Below are 15324 nucleotides of genomic sequence, written 5' to 3'. Positions count from 1 at the left end.
TTCCAGAGCAGACCTTCCTTATTTTTCAAGGATTTGATTTTTTGAGTAATCTCTGCACCCAAAGCAGGGCTTAAACTCACAACTCCAACATCAAGTGTTGCATGCTCTGCTGACTGAGCCAGCCAGGCGCCAGGACAGACATTTACATCTCGGGTCACACTGAGCCGGGTGTTTTACACACATCGCTTAATCGCAGCTAGATGTGGCTGTGTAGCGTGCTAGGCCTTTTTACAGATGAGGAAATCTGGGCCCAGAGAAAAGGGAGGGCCCCGGAAGGCAGAGGCTAGGTCTGTGTGTGTTTGGAGATCAGACCTGCCCTTTTTTCTCCATTACTGTCTGCTTGCCCCTTTAGATCAATTAGAGCAAACCATTAATTCTCCAACTGCCTAAGGTGAAACAAACCTTCATTCTGTCAGTCATTCACATATGATGTGCCAAACTTTGTGCTAGGCAGTGGGGAAAACATGGGCCCTTAGCCCAACTCTGAGCACAGCTAATGAGACACAGTAGTCCTTAGATAACTCTGCGGTGCAGAAAGGAACGAATGAATGGTGAACAGGGCAGTCTTGCCTCCAGGCAGCTTCTCACTCCTCCTGCAGGACAGACATGTAGATACATCTTCCTGGCTCATGCGGGGAGTTGGGTGTTTCTTTTCTTCTAATTCTAATTCTTCTTCTCAATGTGGTAGTTTTGGGAATTGCTTGGATTTTGGGTGAAGACTAGAGAAATCCTCTGAAAGCACAGGATGTTCAGTTTCGGTACACTGTTGCCCGAAGACCTTTCAAAATCTATTTTTTAAGTTGAAGTGGGAAAAGAAAAGCTGTAAAGACCGTCAAGACCATTACCGATTTGGTACAGATTAGTTTACGGGGGCATAAAATGATGGTGCCAGGGTCTGAACCACGCACTTACTAGCTGCATGACCTTCGGTAAGTCAGCTCCTCCGTCATTCAGTTTCCCCGTGGGTAGCGTGAGGATGATAGTACCCACCTCATAGGCTGGTTGTTAGCCTTAAATATCAGTCTATGTAAAGCGCTCAGGACGGTGGCACATAGCAAAAGCCATGCAATAGCTATTCTGATTCTTGTCATACAACCTGAAGATTGTGAACACTGCGGTTACTTTTAAGCACCCAGCCTCACCGATTCCCTTCCCAGGGGTGCGCGCATAGGTTTCCCACTCCCGCCCACCGTCCGGGATACTGCGGGCTCTCCTCCTCCTCTCGCTCCGCCTCTTCTCCGAGGCCGCAGGCCCGCAGTTGCGCAATGCACGCCGGGTCTTGTAGTTCGTTTGCCGAGTCCCGCAGGCGGGGGCCTCGCGGGCGAACTGCACTTCCCAGCGTTCCTCGTGGCGGCGGCCGTAAAGCGCGGCGGTCGAACGGCCGGTTCCGGCTGAATGTCAGTGCGGAGCTGTGGGCCGGGGAGGAAGGTGGTTGGCGGTCCCTCTACCACCTCCGCCGCTGCCTCCTCCGCTTGTGCTGCCACTGCGGGCGCCCGGCCGCTCGGCCGCTCGGGCATGAGACCGTGAGGCGGGCAACAGGTCGGGGCCGCCGACATGTTTGGCCGCTCGCGGAGCTGGGTGGGCGGGGGCCATGGCAAGTCTTCCCGCAACATCCACTCCTTGGACCACCTCAAGTGAGTGTGTTGGGGGCTGAGGGGGGCAGGCCGCGGGGCTGGACTTGGGGATGGGGGCGAATAGCTCCGGGCCGGGGGCTCTGCGAGGTGTCAGAGCGAGGTGGAGGGCTGAGAGAGACGTCCGGGAGAGGCAGTACGATGGTTAAGAGCGAAGGCTCTGGAGTCAGGGTGCCTGGGTTCGAACCCTGACACCGTCGCTCCTCGCTGTGTGACCTTGGGCAAGTGGCATAGCTTCTCAGAGTCTCAGTATTCCCATTTGTAAAGTAAGGGGATAGATTTCAGCTTACGAATGCACACTTCGTTGTTGCCAGGGCAGCGGTGGGCACCAAGCTTCCGGGGTGGTACTTCTTTGGCTGGGCAGCTTTGGGGTCAGAGGTCAGGTTCGAATCTAGGTGTGTGAATTTAGACCTCAGTTTCCTCAGTTGTAAAGTGGATATAGTGACAGCCTCTGCTCCCCATGATTGTTTTGAGGGTTGGGTAAGGGAATGCACATAAAACTGGAAGCATGTGCTAGTACTCAATAAAGGGCAGTCGTTTAAAATTTTTTTTTTTCCCCTGGGAGAGTTTAAGGAGGGGCCTATCAGGAATAGAGTTTTGGGGGAGGGCAGGTGGCCAACGTGGTCCTGGGAAGCGGGAGTGCACAGAATGGCCTTGCAGTCAGACCTGCATTCAGATCCTTTTTCTACCGCTTCATGGCTGTGTGACCTTGGACAAATTACTCCTTTGAGCCTCTGTTTCCCCATCTGCAAATGGGGTTTGATGTACACTGTGCAAGAACTTAATAATGTCATGCATGGAAAGAGATAGATCCAGGTCTCTTAACACAGTAGGTGGCTAATGGTGGAAGCAGTGTTTTATCAGCTAAGTAAGGCCTTTCCAGACCACCGTACCTAAAGTGCTTCCCCACTTCAATTCCTTTCCGCCTGATCTTTTTCTGGATTTCATTCAATGCATATCTCCACTATCTGCATTTAGCCTGTTTGTTTTCACTTCTTTTCTGTCTGCTTCTAAACTGGTACTTCCAGGAGAGCAGAAACTGCTTTTTCCACTCACAGCTGCATTTCCAGCATCTAGCGCTGGGCCTGCACACAGTAGGAGCTCAGTGGGTACCAAAAGAGTGGGGAAAAAAGTGAGTGAATTGGGAACAGATGCAGAGCATGCTGACAAACCTAGGATTTTTGGGTGGGGGGCAGTGGAAAAGAGACTTCTGTGGAGGAAATGACTGAAGGGAGGAAAATCTAGTGTGTGTGTGTGTGTGTGTGTGTGTGGTAGTCGGATGGGGAGTAGGCATTCCTTTGGTGGTAAGAAATAGGCTGGTTTCCAAAGGGAGCTCCCAAGATTACTCATAGGAAGGAAAAAGGATGGGGGTGTTGAGCAGAAGCAGTAGAAGGAAGACTGGGGCCCAGGGAAAGGATTGGTGGGAGGGAAATTAGATGGGGTTTCTCATTTGGCAAGGGGTCATGGTGTTGTACCTCTCAGCTATGTCTTTTCTAGCACGGAGCAGGTGCTTCATAAATGTCTGTGGGTCTCAAAGAGTTGGAGGGGTAGGTAGGGATCAGTATGTAGTAAGGAATGGTATTGGAGGGGTGATGAGAGAGGACACAGGGAGGAGAAGGCAGAGGACAGGATGGGGGTGTTTCGGGAGGTCAGGAATCTTAAATGGGAGGGCAGCCAGACTGGAAAGGGAGAGGCAGAAGGATTTCAGGAATTTAGAGAGTGGGTGGATGTGGCTGAGAAGGGGAGGATGGTTGTTTAAAGGAGGCTGGGCCTCCTGCTAACGTCCAGGCACCTGCAGGCTTTCACCTGTATCTGCCTGCCTCCAGCCCTTGTAAAGTACTTTAATCATTATTGAATGCATTTTTTGGTGCCAGGTACTTACTGAGGACTTCCTGTGTGTTATTTCCTTTAGTCCTCACAAGTCTGTGAGTTATGGGAACTGTTATTGTTTTCCATTTTATAGGAGTGGAAACTAAGGTTCAAAGAGGTTAAGTCACTTGCCACAAGGTGACAACAACTGAAACGGTCAAAGCCACGATCTGACTTCAGTGCTCGTACCCACTGCACTGTCTTTCTGAAAGAAACTGCCTCTTAAGTCAGTTTGGGAAGACTTTCAACTTGGTTGAGTCTCTCTGCCCGATGGGACATCTTTACCCACCAGCCAGACAGGGAATGGTAAAGGTCCTCAGATTCCTTTGAAGTATCTGGGAACTGCCCGGGCTCATTGTTTAGGTTAAAAGACCATTGGGTGCTTTTGGAAACCCGAGCTGCCTGTGTTGGAGCTGCCTGTCCTGGATCAGGCGGATCAGCTTTAATCCATATTACAGTCTAAGGAACCTAGCAATTTGCAGATGGCTGTGGGGCTTAGAAGATCCCAAAATGACTTGGAAAATATGCCATAAACACCTAGTGCTCACCCCAGCGCTTGTGATGTCCTTCATTTGGCTCTGACGGTTAGCATCTTGGGTCTTGGGTACGGAACAGCTCATTCCCTGAGGGAGTTCACAGGCTGGTGTGGGAGACAGCCATAAAGCCAGTGACTGTACAGCGTGACAAGTGCTGGGATCACTGTAGGTTCAGGATTCTGTGGGAACCCTTGGAAGCCTTCTGGGGGAGGCAATGCCAGAGCAGAGGCTTTGAGCGCAGAGCCATCATGTGGGGCTGCAGGAAGTGGGAGGGGCCCCTGGGGTTTGTGGAGTATTGAGGTAAGGCTGGAGGTAGAATGTAGCTTGGGCTTCATCTGACATGAAGGGTGACCAACCATCCCGGGGTGCCTGGGACAGAAGGATTTCCCAGGACATCGGAGTTTCAGTGCTAAAACTGGGAAAGTCCTGGTCACCCTAATAGATTCTTGGCTTGACCTAGGGCACTGTGGGTGGAGAGGAAAGAATGAGATAAATAAAAGAATTTAGAGTTGAAAAAAAAAAGGTGTTTTTTTTTTTTTTGACATGCAAAGCATCTAAGAAACCTCCCCATTTTAAAAATAGACCTTATTTTTAAGAACAGTTTGAGATTTAAAGAAAAATAGAGAAGATAGTACAGAGAGCGGGAATTGCTTTCAAACCACATTATTCTTCCTAACATTCTCAGCTTTCAAACTGGAAAGCTTTCAAACTTTCTGTTAGACAGGGTTGTACTTTTGCTAAATAATGGGAAACTACATGCCTGTGGTCCTTGTGTGCTGAATCGAGTCAGGGATTCAGTGGAGACAGACTGAGATGGTGAGAGGTTATTGGCTACATGTCAGCGGTGGTTTATTGCCCAGACTAGTGGCAAGGCCGTGACATTGACTAACAAACGCCCACCAACAAGCAGAACCTTTACTGGTGGAGTTGTGTGATTGCTTCTGAAAGATCACCTTTAGCAGGAACTGCTAGTCCGCAGACCGGTAGAATCACCTTTGTGTGTGGGTCAAGATTCTTGGTTGCAAGTGACTGAAACCTGGCTGGAATTGCTTTCTGCCCCAAATGGAATGATTGGCTCCTGTCCCTAAGCAGTCTGTCTTAGCTAAGCCATGGCCAAGTCCAGGTGTTCAGACAGAGCTGTCAGCACCTGTCTCTTTCCAGTTCTTGTCTCCGCTTTCTTCTGTGTTGGTGTCATTCTCAGCAGGCTCCAGGCTTATATCGAATCAGTCTAGCAATCCGTGGGGGAAAAGGGAGCTTCCTTTCTAAATATTGTCCAGAAGTGAGTACAGTTGGACCAACCTGGGATCTCTTGCCCGACCCTGAGCTAGTCACTGTGGCCAGGGGCATGGCGGGCTCTCATTGACCCTTGCCTGGAACCAGGGTGGCATCAGCTCCTCCCAAGCTAGTGGACAGAGAATGAGAGAAAGAGGTGGTTTCCTCTGGGAAAATCCGGGTTTCTTACCCAAAGAGAAGGGGAATGTGTGTCTAGCAGGCAGATGCTCACCTGTTCACACTTTAGTCAACTTTTGCCTAAGATAGCACTGATTATTTTTAAGGGTACAGTATTGCCAGATGGATTTTTGGGGGATATCCTGTTCACCATATCACTTAAAATGAGTCCGAGGCACCCATTATGTCAAGTCCAAGTTCTTCCAGGCCCTCTGAGTACTCTAGGCTCTGCTGTCATCCACCTGGTTTTAGAGCACAGGTGAGGACCCTCTAATGCAGGCTAGGGAGTCAGGAGCATCCTTGGCAGGCAGACACCCATTTAAAGGGAGGTCTAAAGGATGAGAGGTGTGCCAGGCTGTAGGGGTGGTTGAAAGCGAGGATTCTGTAGGCAGAGGGAACTGTGAGAGGCCTGAAGGAGAGAGAAAGGCTCAGGTTGTTCAGCGAGGGGGTGCCTGTGGGGGGAAGGGAAAGTGTAGACCCCAGAGCAGATTGGTGAGGCAGGAGACGTCACAGACACCTCTCCTTAAATCACATTAAGGAGTTTGGACATCAGGTTGGAAACAGTGGGCAGCCGTTGAAGGTGTTTTTTGTTGTGTTTTTTTTTTAACTGGAGTGCTGTGGTCCCGCCGAAGTTTGGAGGGTGGCTTGGGGGAGGGCCCGGCAGGAGGTGGACATCCAGTTGGACTGCGGCCGCCTTCTGGGAAGTGAGGGCGGCCGCCCTCCCTAATCCAGGGGTTCACCAAGATGGGCCTCCTGTCTCGCTGTCTGTGACACATACCCCACATGCCCGTCTCCCTGCATCATTTCTCTCTCCACTTGAGCTGCCCTCCTCTTGCTGCCCATCCAAATGCCCACTGTATCACGGAAGTACCAGTTCTTCCATAAAAATTGCCCTGGTCACTTCAGCCAGCGGGAAGCTCTGCTGTCGTCTCTCATGTCACTCGTTCTTGTTCCCACGCTCCCACTCAGTTAACCCATTGTCACGTACAGTCTTCCTGTCACCAGAGGTAGACCAGCTGTTAGATGCTCTGGGCTTTTCTAGCTTTATCCCAACCGTGAGTTAGAGCCCCCAGGAAGCTGCCCAGGGTTGCTCAGGCTTGTCCTGTTGCTATCAGAAGTGGTCTTACTTGAGCATATGTTGTCTCTGCCAATTTGAGCATAAGCTTCCTAAGGACAGAGAGCTAGGTGGCTGGTTCACCTGGGAATTGTCAAATGCTGGCACAGGGCCTGGCACACCATATATGTGTTTCAGTAACTATTTGTCACAGGATGGAAGAAAGGGGCAAGTTCTGGCCAGGCTTTTCTTAACAACAGCCTGCTCTGGCCAGTTTGGTCCCAGCGTCCACACTGAAGCTGTGACTTTATGTAGAGTGCCTACACCCCTGTGTGGTTGTCATCATCCCAAATCACAGACCCGGTCTCACTGGCTGGCCCAGTTTGACATCTTTCTGGGGTGATTCATCAGAAGCACTGCCTGTCACACCTGTCCCCAATCCTCTGGTCTCCTTGCACCCCATGTGGAGCTTCTCCTTGTCCTGCTGGCCAGAGGGCCTGGCACTGACCACGTGTGGTTCCCAAGGCATGGAGACCGAACACACACTCAGACCGAACACACAAAGGCTCCGTGTCCCTCTGTCCCCCCGAAATTGTTAATTTGGGATGTGTACTTTTGGGGGGAGTGGACCTCTAGTCTCCTTAGGCCTCTGCCACTCCACTCACCCTTCTGCACACTTTAGCTTGCGGCTAAGTTTCAGGATCTTCCTGTCGGAGCACCCTAAGATGCATATTATGATGCAGGGTCATAAAACTTGTATGAACTTCGTGTGTCTGTCTCAGAAGTGGACATAATGATTATTGACTGTAATGGTTTAACCTGTGAAATAAGGGACTCTTGAGAGAGCAGCGACTGTGGGGGCAGAATTTATTTACAATCCATCGTCCTTGGCGAGAAGCCGCTGGTCTGTTGGTTGTCCACTGGCAACAGGCTATGGTTTTCTCTCCAGGCATTTCAGACTCTTTGGCTTATCGCTCAAGGAAGAGTTGGCTCGTGTGCTGGCGTCTGATAATGAAACCCTACATTCTTCAGAGCTTGTGCTGGAGATAAGATGATGTTGCCTGTTTTCTGAAGAAATAGAGTAAGGGTCAGTTACAAGGACTGACTTTAAGATCGGATGTGTATTTTCATGCCTTTTTGGTTCGTTGTTTATCTGCTTGGTTTCCTCGCATGCTAGGCATTCATTCATAACTTCATGTAAATGTTTGGCTAATAATAGTGTTTACTTGGCTGTTTGCATTTCCTATCCTATCTTGGTTATAAGCAAGGGGTGTGGAGTCCGACTGCCTGGGTCCTCTGCATCAGGACTCCGGGCAGATCCTAGCCTCCCAGAGCCTTAGCTCCCTGGGGTTATTTTAAGGGTTTACTGAGTGAATACATCTAGAGCACTCAGAAGAGGGCCTAGCACAAGAGCGCCTAGCTACAACGGTTTTGAGGATGATAAAAATGTGTACACACAGTTTGAGAGAAAAATGTTTTCATTGTACCTGTGATCCTTGTAAGAGAAAACTCTGGCCTTCTGCCCTTGGAAACTTATCTGACGTAGGGACACAGCCTTGCACACCGAGGGGGTCACGGTAACATTGTTGATCTTCTAAACAAGGAGGAATCCTCATGTCCAGCACAAGAGTTACCTTGTGCTTGTCCTGTCAACTGTGTAGCCATTACAGATGCTTGCAAATGGTTGTTGGTAACAGAAGCGCTTTTATTACTGGAACATGGAACATGAACACGGAACTCAGGGTGGGAAAGACGGGCAGCAAAATGGACCTACAGCAAAATCTCAACAGCGTGAATACCCACCACAAAGGATGAGACCCAAGGAAATCCATCACATTCCATCAGTGCTCATCTCTGGGCAGTGGCACAATTGGCATTTCTGTTTTGTTGTTGAAGCAGCCAACCTTCCTCAAATGAGTGTCACCCTCAAAATCAGAAAGTTATTAAACTATATTAATATCTCTAGGTAGTTGAATTACTTGATCTTCCAAAGCTCTGGAAATGGATACATTAAAATATTAAACCTTAATCCGTTTAGCTCCCCCCTCCCCCCAGTACATTGAAGCAAACATGTATTGAGTACCTCTTCTTTCTTTCTAAAACATTACCTTAAATGGTGTGCTAGGGCATTGTGGGCGTGAAAAGATGGGCAAAGGGCACGAACAATCATCATAGAAATTTGGAGGTTGAGGGGTGCCTGGGTAGCTCAGAGGGTTAAGCCTCTGCCTTCGGCTCAGGTCATGATCTCAGGGTCCTGGGATCGAGCCCCACATCGGGCTCTCTGCTCAGCAGGGAGCCTGCTTCCCACCCCACCTCTGCCTGCTTCTCTGCCTACTTGTGACCTCTCTCTCTGTTAAATAAATAAAATCTTAAAAAAAAAAAAAAAGAAATTTGGAGGTTGAGATGTGGTGGGTATTTGCATCTACCAACAGCAAACATTTAGAAAATGAGTATTTCGGATGCTACGATTTACAACAGCATCAAAAAAACAAAAACAAAAAACCATCAGTTACCTACAAATAAATCTAGTGAAAGATGTGCCAGACCCTATCCAGCCAACACTGAAAGAAATGTAAATGTCATGTTACCTTATTGTAAAGATGTCAGTTCTCTCTATATTTAGCTAGAGATTTAGGGCAATCTTAAAAGAAATCTTAGCACGAATTTTTGTGAAAGTTGAGAAGGTGATTTTAACATTCATATGGAACTGTAAAGGGCTAGGAATAGCCAATATAATAATGAAAAAACAGAGGGGGAGAAGTTGGAGGACTTCCATTATCACACAGCAGGATTTCTCATAAATCTGCAATAATCAGTGTGATATCAGGAGAAAGATACATGATCGTTGGAACTAGAGCATTCAGAAAGAGTTTCCACACGTGCAGTCCTCAAGAAATGACAGAGGTGACATTAGAGTGCATTGGAGAATTCAGGACCTTCTCATTAAATAATGCTGAATCAAGCAGATTTCCATATGGAGAAAGTGAATTTTGGCCAGTGTCTTACACCATACACAGAAAAGTCAGTTCTAGATGTATGCTAAGTCAAAATTGCAAGGTGAAACAGACTTCACAGTAACAGGTGCTTGCTATCCTGCTGTCTCCTGCTCCCGTGACCAGGGCTGGAGAACTGCCCATCCTCTGGCTCATCGCAGGACCCCTGGCCCCCAGCTTCTGAGATTTGTAAGGAATAAATCTTCTGACTCTCCTTCCTTTGCATGGGTGTATTGAAACTACACGTTTGATCAAAACGACCCTGTGGGTTTCACTTCTCCATGTTCTCTGAGGTGGGAGCGCCCTTACGAAGGGAGCTACCTCCTGCCCCCGTGTGGGTGGCTAGTGCCTTTTCATTCACCTGCATATCCTTAGTTGAGCACACCTGCCCCGCTTCTCAACACAGGCGTCCATCCCCAAGAGATGCCAGGAGTTAGAAGTCAGGGCTGGTCCTAAAGACTTTTTTTTTTTTTTTAAGATTATTTATTTATTTGACAGACAGAAATCACAAGTAGGCAGAGAGGCAGGCAGAGAGAGAGAGGAAGAAGCAGGTTCCCTGCTGAGCAGAGAGCCCCATGTGGGACTCAATCCCATGACCCTGAGATCATGACCTGAGCCGAAGGCAGAGGCTTAACCCACTGAGCCACCCAGGCACCCCTAGTCCTAAAGACTTTTAAGCCCTCCTATCCCTCTTTGGGGAGGGGGGGTGTGTCTTCCGAGCCATAAAAGCCATGGCCTCTCTGACTGGGTCAGGAATGTGTTAGTGGGGTGCTGTAGATGCCATCATCTCCCCAGAAGGAAATGCTGGAGTGGGGAGGATCTGCCCTCCCCCTACCCTCACCCCCGAGCTGCCAACGATGCCTGTCCGGCAGGGTAGGGGGCACACTGTGGGTGACATGCCGAGTGCCACTGACGGCCATAGGGTGAGTGAATGCCGCGACACTGAAACCTTAGTGGGAGCTGGTTCAGAATGCAGACTTGGGGCCCTGCGCCCAGACGTCAGCTTTGGTGGGTGCATCTGGGGTGGGGAGTTAGAATCCGCAAATGAAAGGGGGATTCTAATGCAGGGGACCCTTGGAGCACAATTCGGGGAAAACTCCGCTCTTTGAACTTCTTGGGGGAAAATGCACGGGAGGGGAGGTGGAGGTAGAGATTTACCAGTGGGTCCTCCTGTAAATCATCCAGGGTGCCTCGGTGCCATGGAGGCGCCTGTACACGGGGAGCTGGCCTCCATGCCCGCGTGCAGCCCTGCTGGTGGATTTGGACAGAGGTCCGGGAGATTTCTGTATTTGGAGAGCTGTTCCTGTTACTGTGTTGAAAGGTGCATGAATCTTTGATTCAATCATTAAGTGACTCATTGTTCTGTCTTTAAAATGTAACAAAGAGCAACAATTTTCAATAAACCGCCCCCCCCCAAAGCGGGTTAGGCCTTACTGTGCCATCTGCAAGGTTCTGCGTCTTTACACCCTACCCATTTTTAGAGATTTTCGATGGTAGGATCCTATCTGGTCCCCTGCCTTGCTCTCATCAGCCGCACCTCCAAAGTGAAGGTAGCCATCAAACAAGTCCCTCTTGGTGTCCCCCTTTTCCTCCCAAACCACGACAGCTGAAGTCAGTCTGTGGGCCCTGGAGATGCTGTCTTTTTATTTTATTACTTTTACATGTTTCTTCAAGTTTTTCTTTAAATTCCAGTTGGTTAACAGTGTAACTAGTTTCAGGTGTAGAATTTAGCAATTGTGTTCATCCCCTGTGTCACCCCTCCCCTCCACTGCCGCGCACCTCCCTTCTGGTAACCAGCAGTGTGTTTTCTAAAGTTAAGTGTGTGCTTCTTGGTTTGCGTCTCTTTTTTCCCCCGGTTTGTTTTGTTGTTTAAATTCCATGTAGGAGTGAATTCCTGGGGCATTTGTCTTTCTCTGACTGACCTCGTTCCCTTGGTGCTCTCTCTAGCTTCATCCACATCAGATACAAAAATATTGAAGGGAGGGGGCGCCTGGCTGGCACAGTCGGTGAGATTCTTGATCTCAGGGTTGTGTGTTCGAACCCCATGTTGGTGTAGAGATGACTTAAACGTAAAATCTTACGAAAAAAAAAAAAAGAAGGGACGACCCTGAGGGAGGGGCGGCAGCGCCTTTGGGAGCCGGGGTGTCCGCATCCTCTAGTCTCCTTGGAAAGGATACATGCACCCCGAGATTTAGGGCAGCATTATCAACAACAGGCCGATTATGGAACAGAGCCCAGGTGCCCATCGCTAGATGAATGGTGTATAGACACAGTGGAACAGGACTGCGCCATAGAAAAGAGGGAAGTCTTGCCATTTTATAAGGACGCTCTTAAAGCTGTGCGGTTGGTACTCCCGGGGCATCTGGCCAGACTCTAGTCCCCACACCACCCAGGATGGGCCTCAGTGATTCTTCCGGTTGCCCTGACAGCGGTAGAGCCTGGAGGGTGGGACTGGGTCCACCTGGCTCTACCCCAGCAGCAGGCACAGGTCCGGAGCAGCAGAGGCCTCCCAGGAGCATTTGGGTGGGGGAGGCTCCGTGCTGTAGCCTCCCAGACCCACTTCATAGTGGGTACCCGGCAGGGGAGGTCAGTGCCTTAAACTGCAGGTAACCCACTCTGTTTGAGCTGTGAGTTCTAATGGGCATTCCAAGGGTTGTCTTTTTCTTTTCTTTTTTTTTAAGATTTTATTTGTGACAGAGAGACACACAGCAAGAGAGGGAACACGAGCAGGGGGAGCTGGAGAGGGAGAAGCAGGCCTCCCGCTGAGCAGGGAGCCGGTTGCAGGGCTTGATCCCAGGACCCTGGGATCATGCCCTGAGCTGAAGACAGACACTTAACGACTGAGCCACCCCAGATGCCCTATGATTTTTTTTTTTTTTAAAGACTTACTTACTTAGAGAGAGACACTGTTGGCATGCGTGGTGGGGGGTAGGACAGAGGGAGGATTAGAGTCTTAAGCAGACTCCTTGCTGAGCACAGAGCGGGGAGATCATGACCTCCACTGAAACCCAGACTGAGATGCTTAAACTGACTGCCCCACCTGGTGGTGGTGGTGGTGCTGCTGCTGCTGCTGCTGCTGCTTTTTTTTAATTTTAGGATTTGGGAGAGGGAGAGCGTGCACGCAAGCAGGGGAGGAGCAGAGGGAGAGGGCCAGACTCCGAACTAAGCACGGAGCCCAACATGGGGTTCAATCCCACAGCCCTGAGATCATTACCCGAGCTAAAATCAGGAGTTGGACACTTAACCGACTGAGTCCCCCAGGGACCCCCCAAGGATCGTCTTGATTGTACGTGATCTTTGCCCCAACAACCGGCTTTGCGATCTCCTCTCCCTAATCTGAGCCTCTGTCTCTCCAAACCTCCGCATCAGCCTGGCTGAGGGTTTTATACGTGATGCTCAGCCTGGGCCATGTGTCTCCAGTGGCTGCTCCAGCATTAGAGAGTCCTGATGTTTCTGTGTCTCCAGGTGGGCTCCAGTAGCCCACTTTATCCAACCGTCTAGGTGAGTGTCTCGCACACTGACGCTTGAGGATGGCCGTCTTCAAGAGCTCGATGATTCTCTCACATCTGTTTGGGTCAGCGTGTGTCCGGTTAACATTTCCCAGCGTTGTCTGCCATTTTTTTTTTTTTTTTTTTTGGGTGGCGAGTTGTTTCTCCTCCGGGTGAGAGTTGGGCTAACCACATCTGAAAAAGCACAGCCAGATTATCCCCAAAATGTCACCAGTAGTCATTGAGCCTGGCGTGTATTTCAGTCGGTAATCCTTAATTTTCTTTGTTTTTTTTTCAGGTATCTGTATCATGTCTTGACCAAAAACACCACAGTCACAGAACACAATCGGAACCTACTAGTGGAGACCATCCGTTCCATCACTGAGATCCTGATCTGGGGAGATCAAAATGACAGCTCTGTATTTGAGTAAGGGTTTCCCGTGTTTCTCATTTTTTGCCTCTGCTTCCTTTGAATATTCTCCCAAATGTATGCCATGAGTCATTGCCGATGACGTCAGGATTTGACACCCGTTTGGGTCTTGTGCAGATTTCTATCTATATCTGTATAGAAAATGTCCTTGAAACACTGGAGAAACGTAAGCGGACAGTGGGAACCTCAGGGAAATGAGTGTCCCAAAATCTGAAAAGAAGATGGATAATTTTCTCAATAGTGTCCGACAGTCTTCCCAAGGGAAGGAGAAAAGTTAGCTTCTAAGTGAACTGGAGGGACCTTGCCCTGGAGAGACACGAAGAGCTCATCTTTATTGTGTTTACTGCTGGGCCCAGTGCTGAGCTGTCCATGAGATAATCTAAATCTCCCCACTGCCCCCCGGGGTGGGGGCCCTCGTGTCCTGAGTATCACCATTTCTGCTCAGGGTCGCACACTGGTAAGCCGCGAAGGGGCTTCTCCTCATTCGTGTACTTCCTCGATGAGCAGTCGTAGGCCAGCCTTGGTTTCCTAATTTTTTTTTTTTAAGATTTTATTTATTTATCTGATAGAGATTACAAGTAGGCAGAGAGGCAGGCAGAGAGAGAGAGGGGAAAGCAGGCTCCCCGCTGAGTGGAGAGCCTGATGCAGGGCTCGATCCCAGGACCCTGGGATCATGACCTGAGCTGAAGGTAGAGGCTTAACCCACTGAGCCACCCAGGCGCCCCTCCTCATTTTTTTAAAGGGGGGAGGAGCAGAGAGAGAATCTTAAGCAGGCTCTCCGCTCAGGGTGAAGTCCGAACGCAGGGCTGGGTCTCACCATCCTGAGATGGTGACCTGAGCCGAAATCAAGAGTCAAATGCTCAACCAACTGAGCCCCCCAGGTGCCCCTCTGCATCTTCAGAGAGAAAGTTCCTGCCCAGTGCCCGGTACAGAGTAGGCAGTCAAGAATTGTTAGCCCATGATGATTTATAAAGAAATCTGCATTATGGGACAGTTCAAAAGCCAAAGCTGGAAGCTGTGGACTGCTGCCCCAGCATACCTGTCTCCATGTCTGAGTACAGAGGGATCTGGGTTATGACAGCCACCAAACACAGATTTTATTTTTATATAAAATAATCTCAACTCTCAGTATTGAGGCCACTTAAAAAATCCGTTTAAAACAAATAAAGGTGTTCTGTCTCCCGCCTGGCTTATTAGATATTCTGATTTTCCAGCTAGCTCTCTGTTTTCATCAGTAGGGTTATCTAAGATAAAGCTATTTTTGGGAAAAGCAAACCTGTGACACTGGCCTTTTCCCCAAAGGAAAACATGAGTAAGGAGGGAGGTGATGTCTGCAAATGCTGCTGGCTTCCTTTGCGGATGCACAGGGCATTGATTGGTTGGTTGGTGTGTGTTTTGGAAATGTGAGTGACCTTTGGGTTAAAGATTAGAAACCGTGTCCCCTTTGACTAGCGTGGACTTTCTGAGCCCATCTGTTGTCTCAGAAAAACTGCTGAGCCCAGCGATTCCTAAATGGCTCCCTGATAGGGTCCCCAGGAGAATTTCTTTTTCTTTTTCTTTTTCTTTTTTTTTTTTTTAAGATTTTATTTATTTATTTGACAGAGAGAGAGAGAGAGAGAGATCACAAGTAGGCAAATAGGCAGGCAGAGGGGGAGAGGGAAGTAGGCTCCCTGCTGAGCAGAGAGCCCCATGCGGGGCTGGATCCCAGGACCCTGAGATCATGACCTGAGCCGAAGGCAGAGGCTTAACCCACTGAGCCACCCAGGTGCCCCGAGAATTTATTTTTCATCCATTTCTTTATTTTAGAATAATTTTAGGTTTATAGGAAGGTCACAAGGATGGTACAGAAAGTTTTCAAACACCCCTCTCCCTGT

General features: G+C 49.3%; 1 protein-coding gene across 13 annotated transcripts in view; it reads left to right on the top strand.

Moving 5' to 3' along the window:
- The first annotated feature begins 1345 nt into the window (after positions 1-1345).
- Positions 1346-15324, top strand: part of CLEC16A (C-type lectin domain containing 16A) — a 203137-nt gene continuing 189158 nt past the window's right edge. For 10 of the 13 annotated variants that reach the window (XR_004380158.1, XR_004380159.1, XM_032836306.1 and 7 more), the window contains exons 1-2: positions 1346-1634; positions 13319-13447. Coding sequence is in view for 11 of the 13 variants with exons in the window: in XM_032836306.1 (XP_032692197.1) it covers positions 1555-1634; positions 13319-13447 (209 nt within the window). In the remaining 2 variants the exon portion in view is untranslated. The remainder of the gene's footprint in view (positions 1635-13318; positions 13448-15324) is intronic. The other 3 variants (XM_032836308.1, XM_032836303.1, XM_032836312.1) reach the window with 2 other exon arrangements.

This window comes from Lontra canadensis, unplaced genomic scaffold, assembly GCF_010015895.1.
Source record: "Lontra canadensis isolate GAN:19392208 unplaced genomic scaffold, GSC_riverotter_1.0 scaffold91, whole genome shotgun sequence".
In the NCBI taxonomy this organism is placed as follows: domain Eukaryota; kingdom Metazoa; phylum Chordata; class Mammalia; order Carnivora; family Mustelidae; genus Lontra; species Lontra canadensis.
This window is presented reverse-complemented; position numbering and strand designations above follow the sequence as displayed.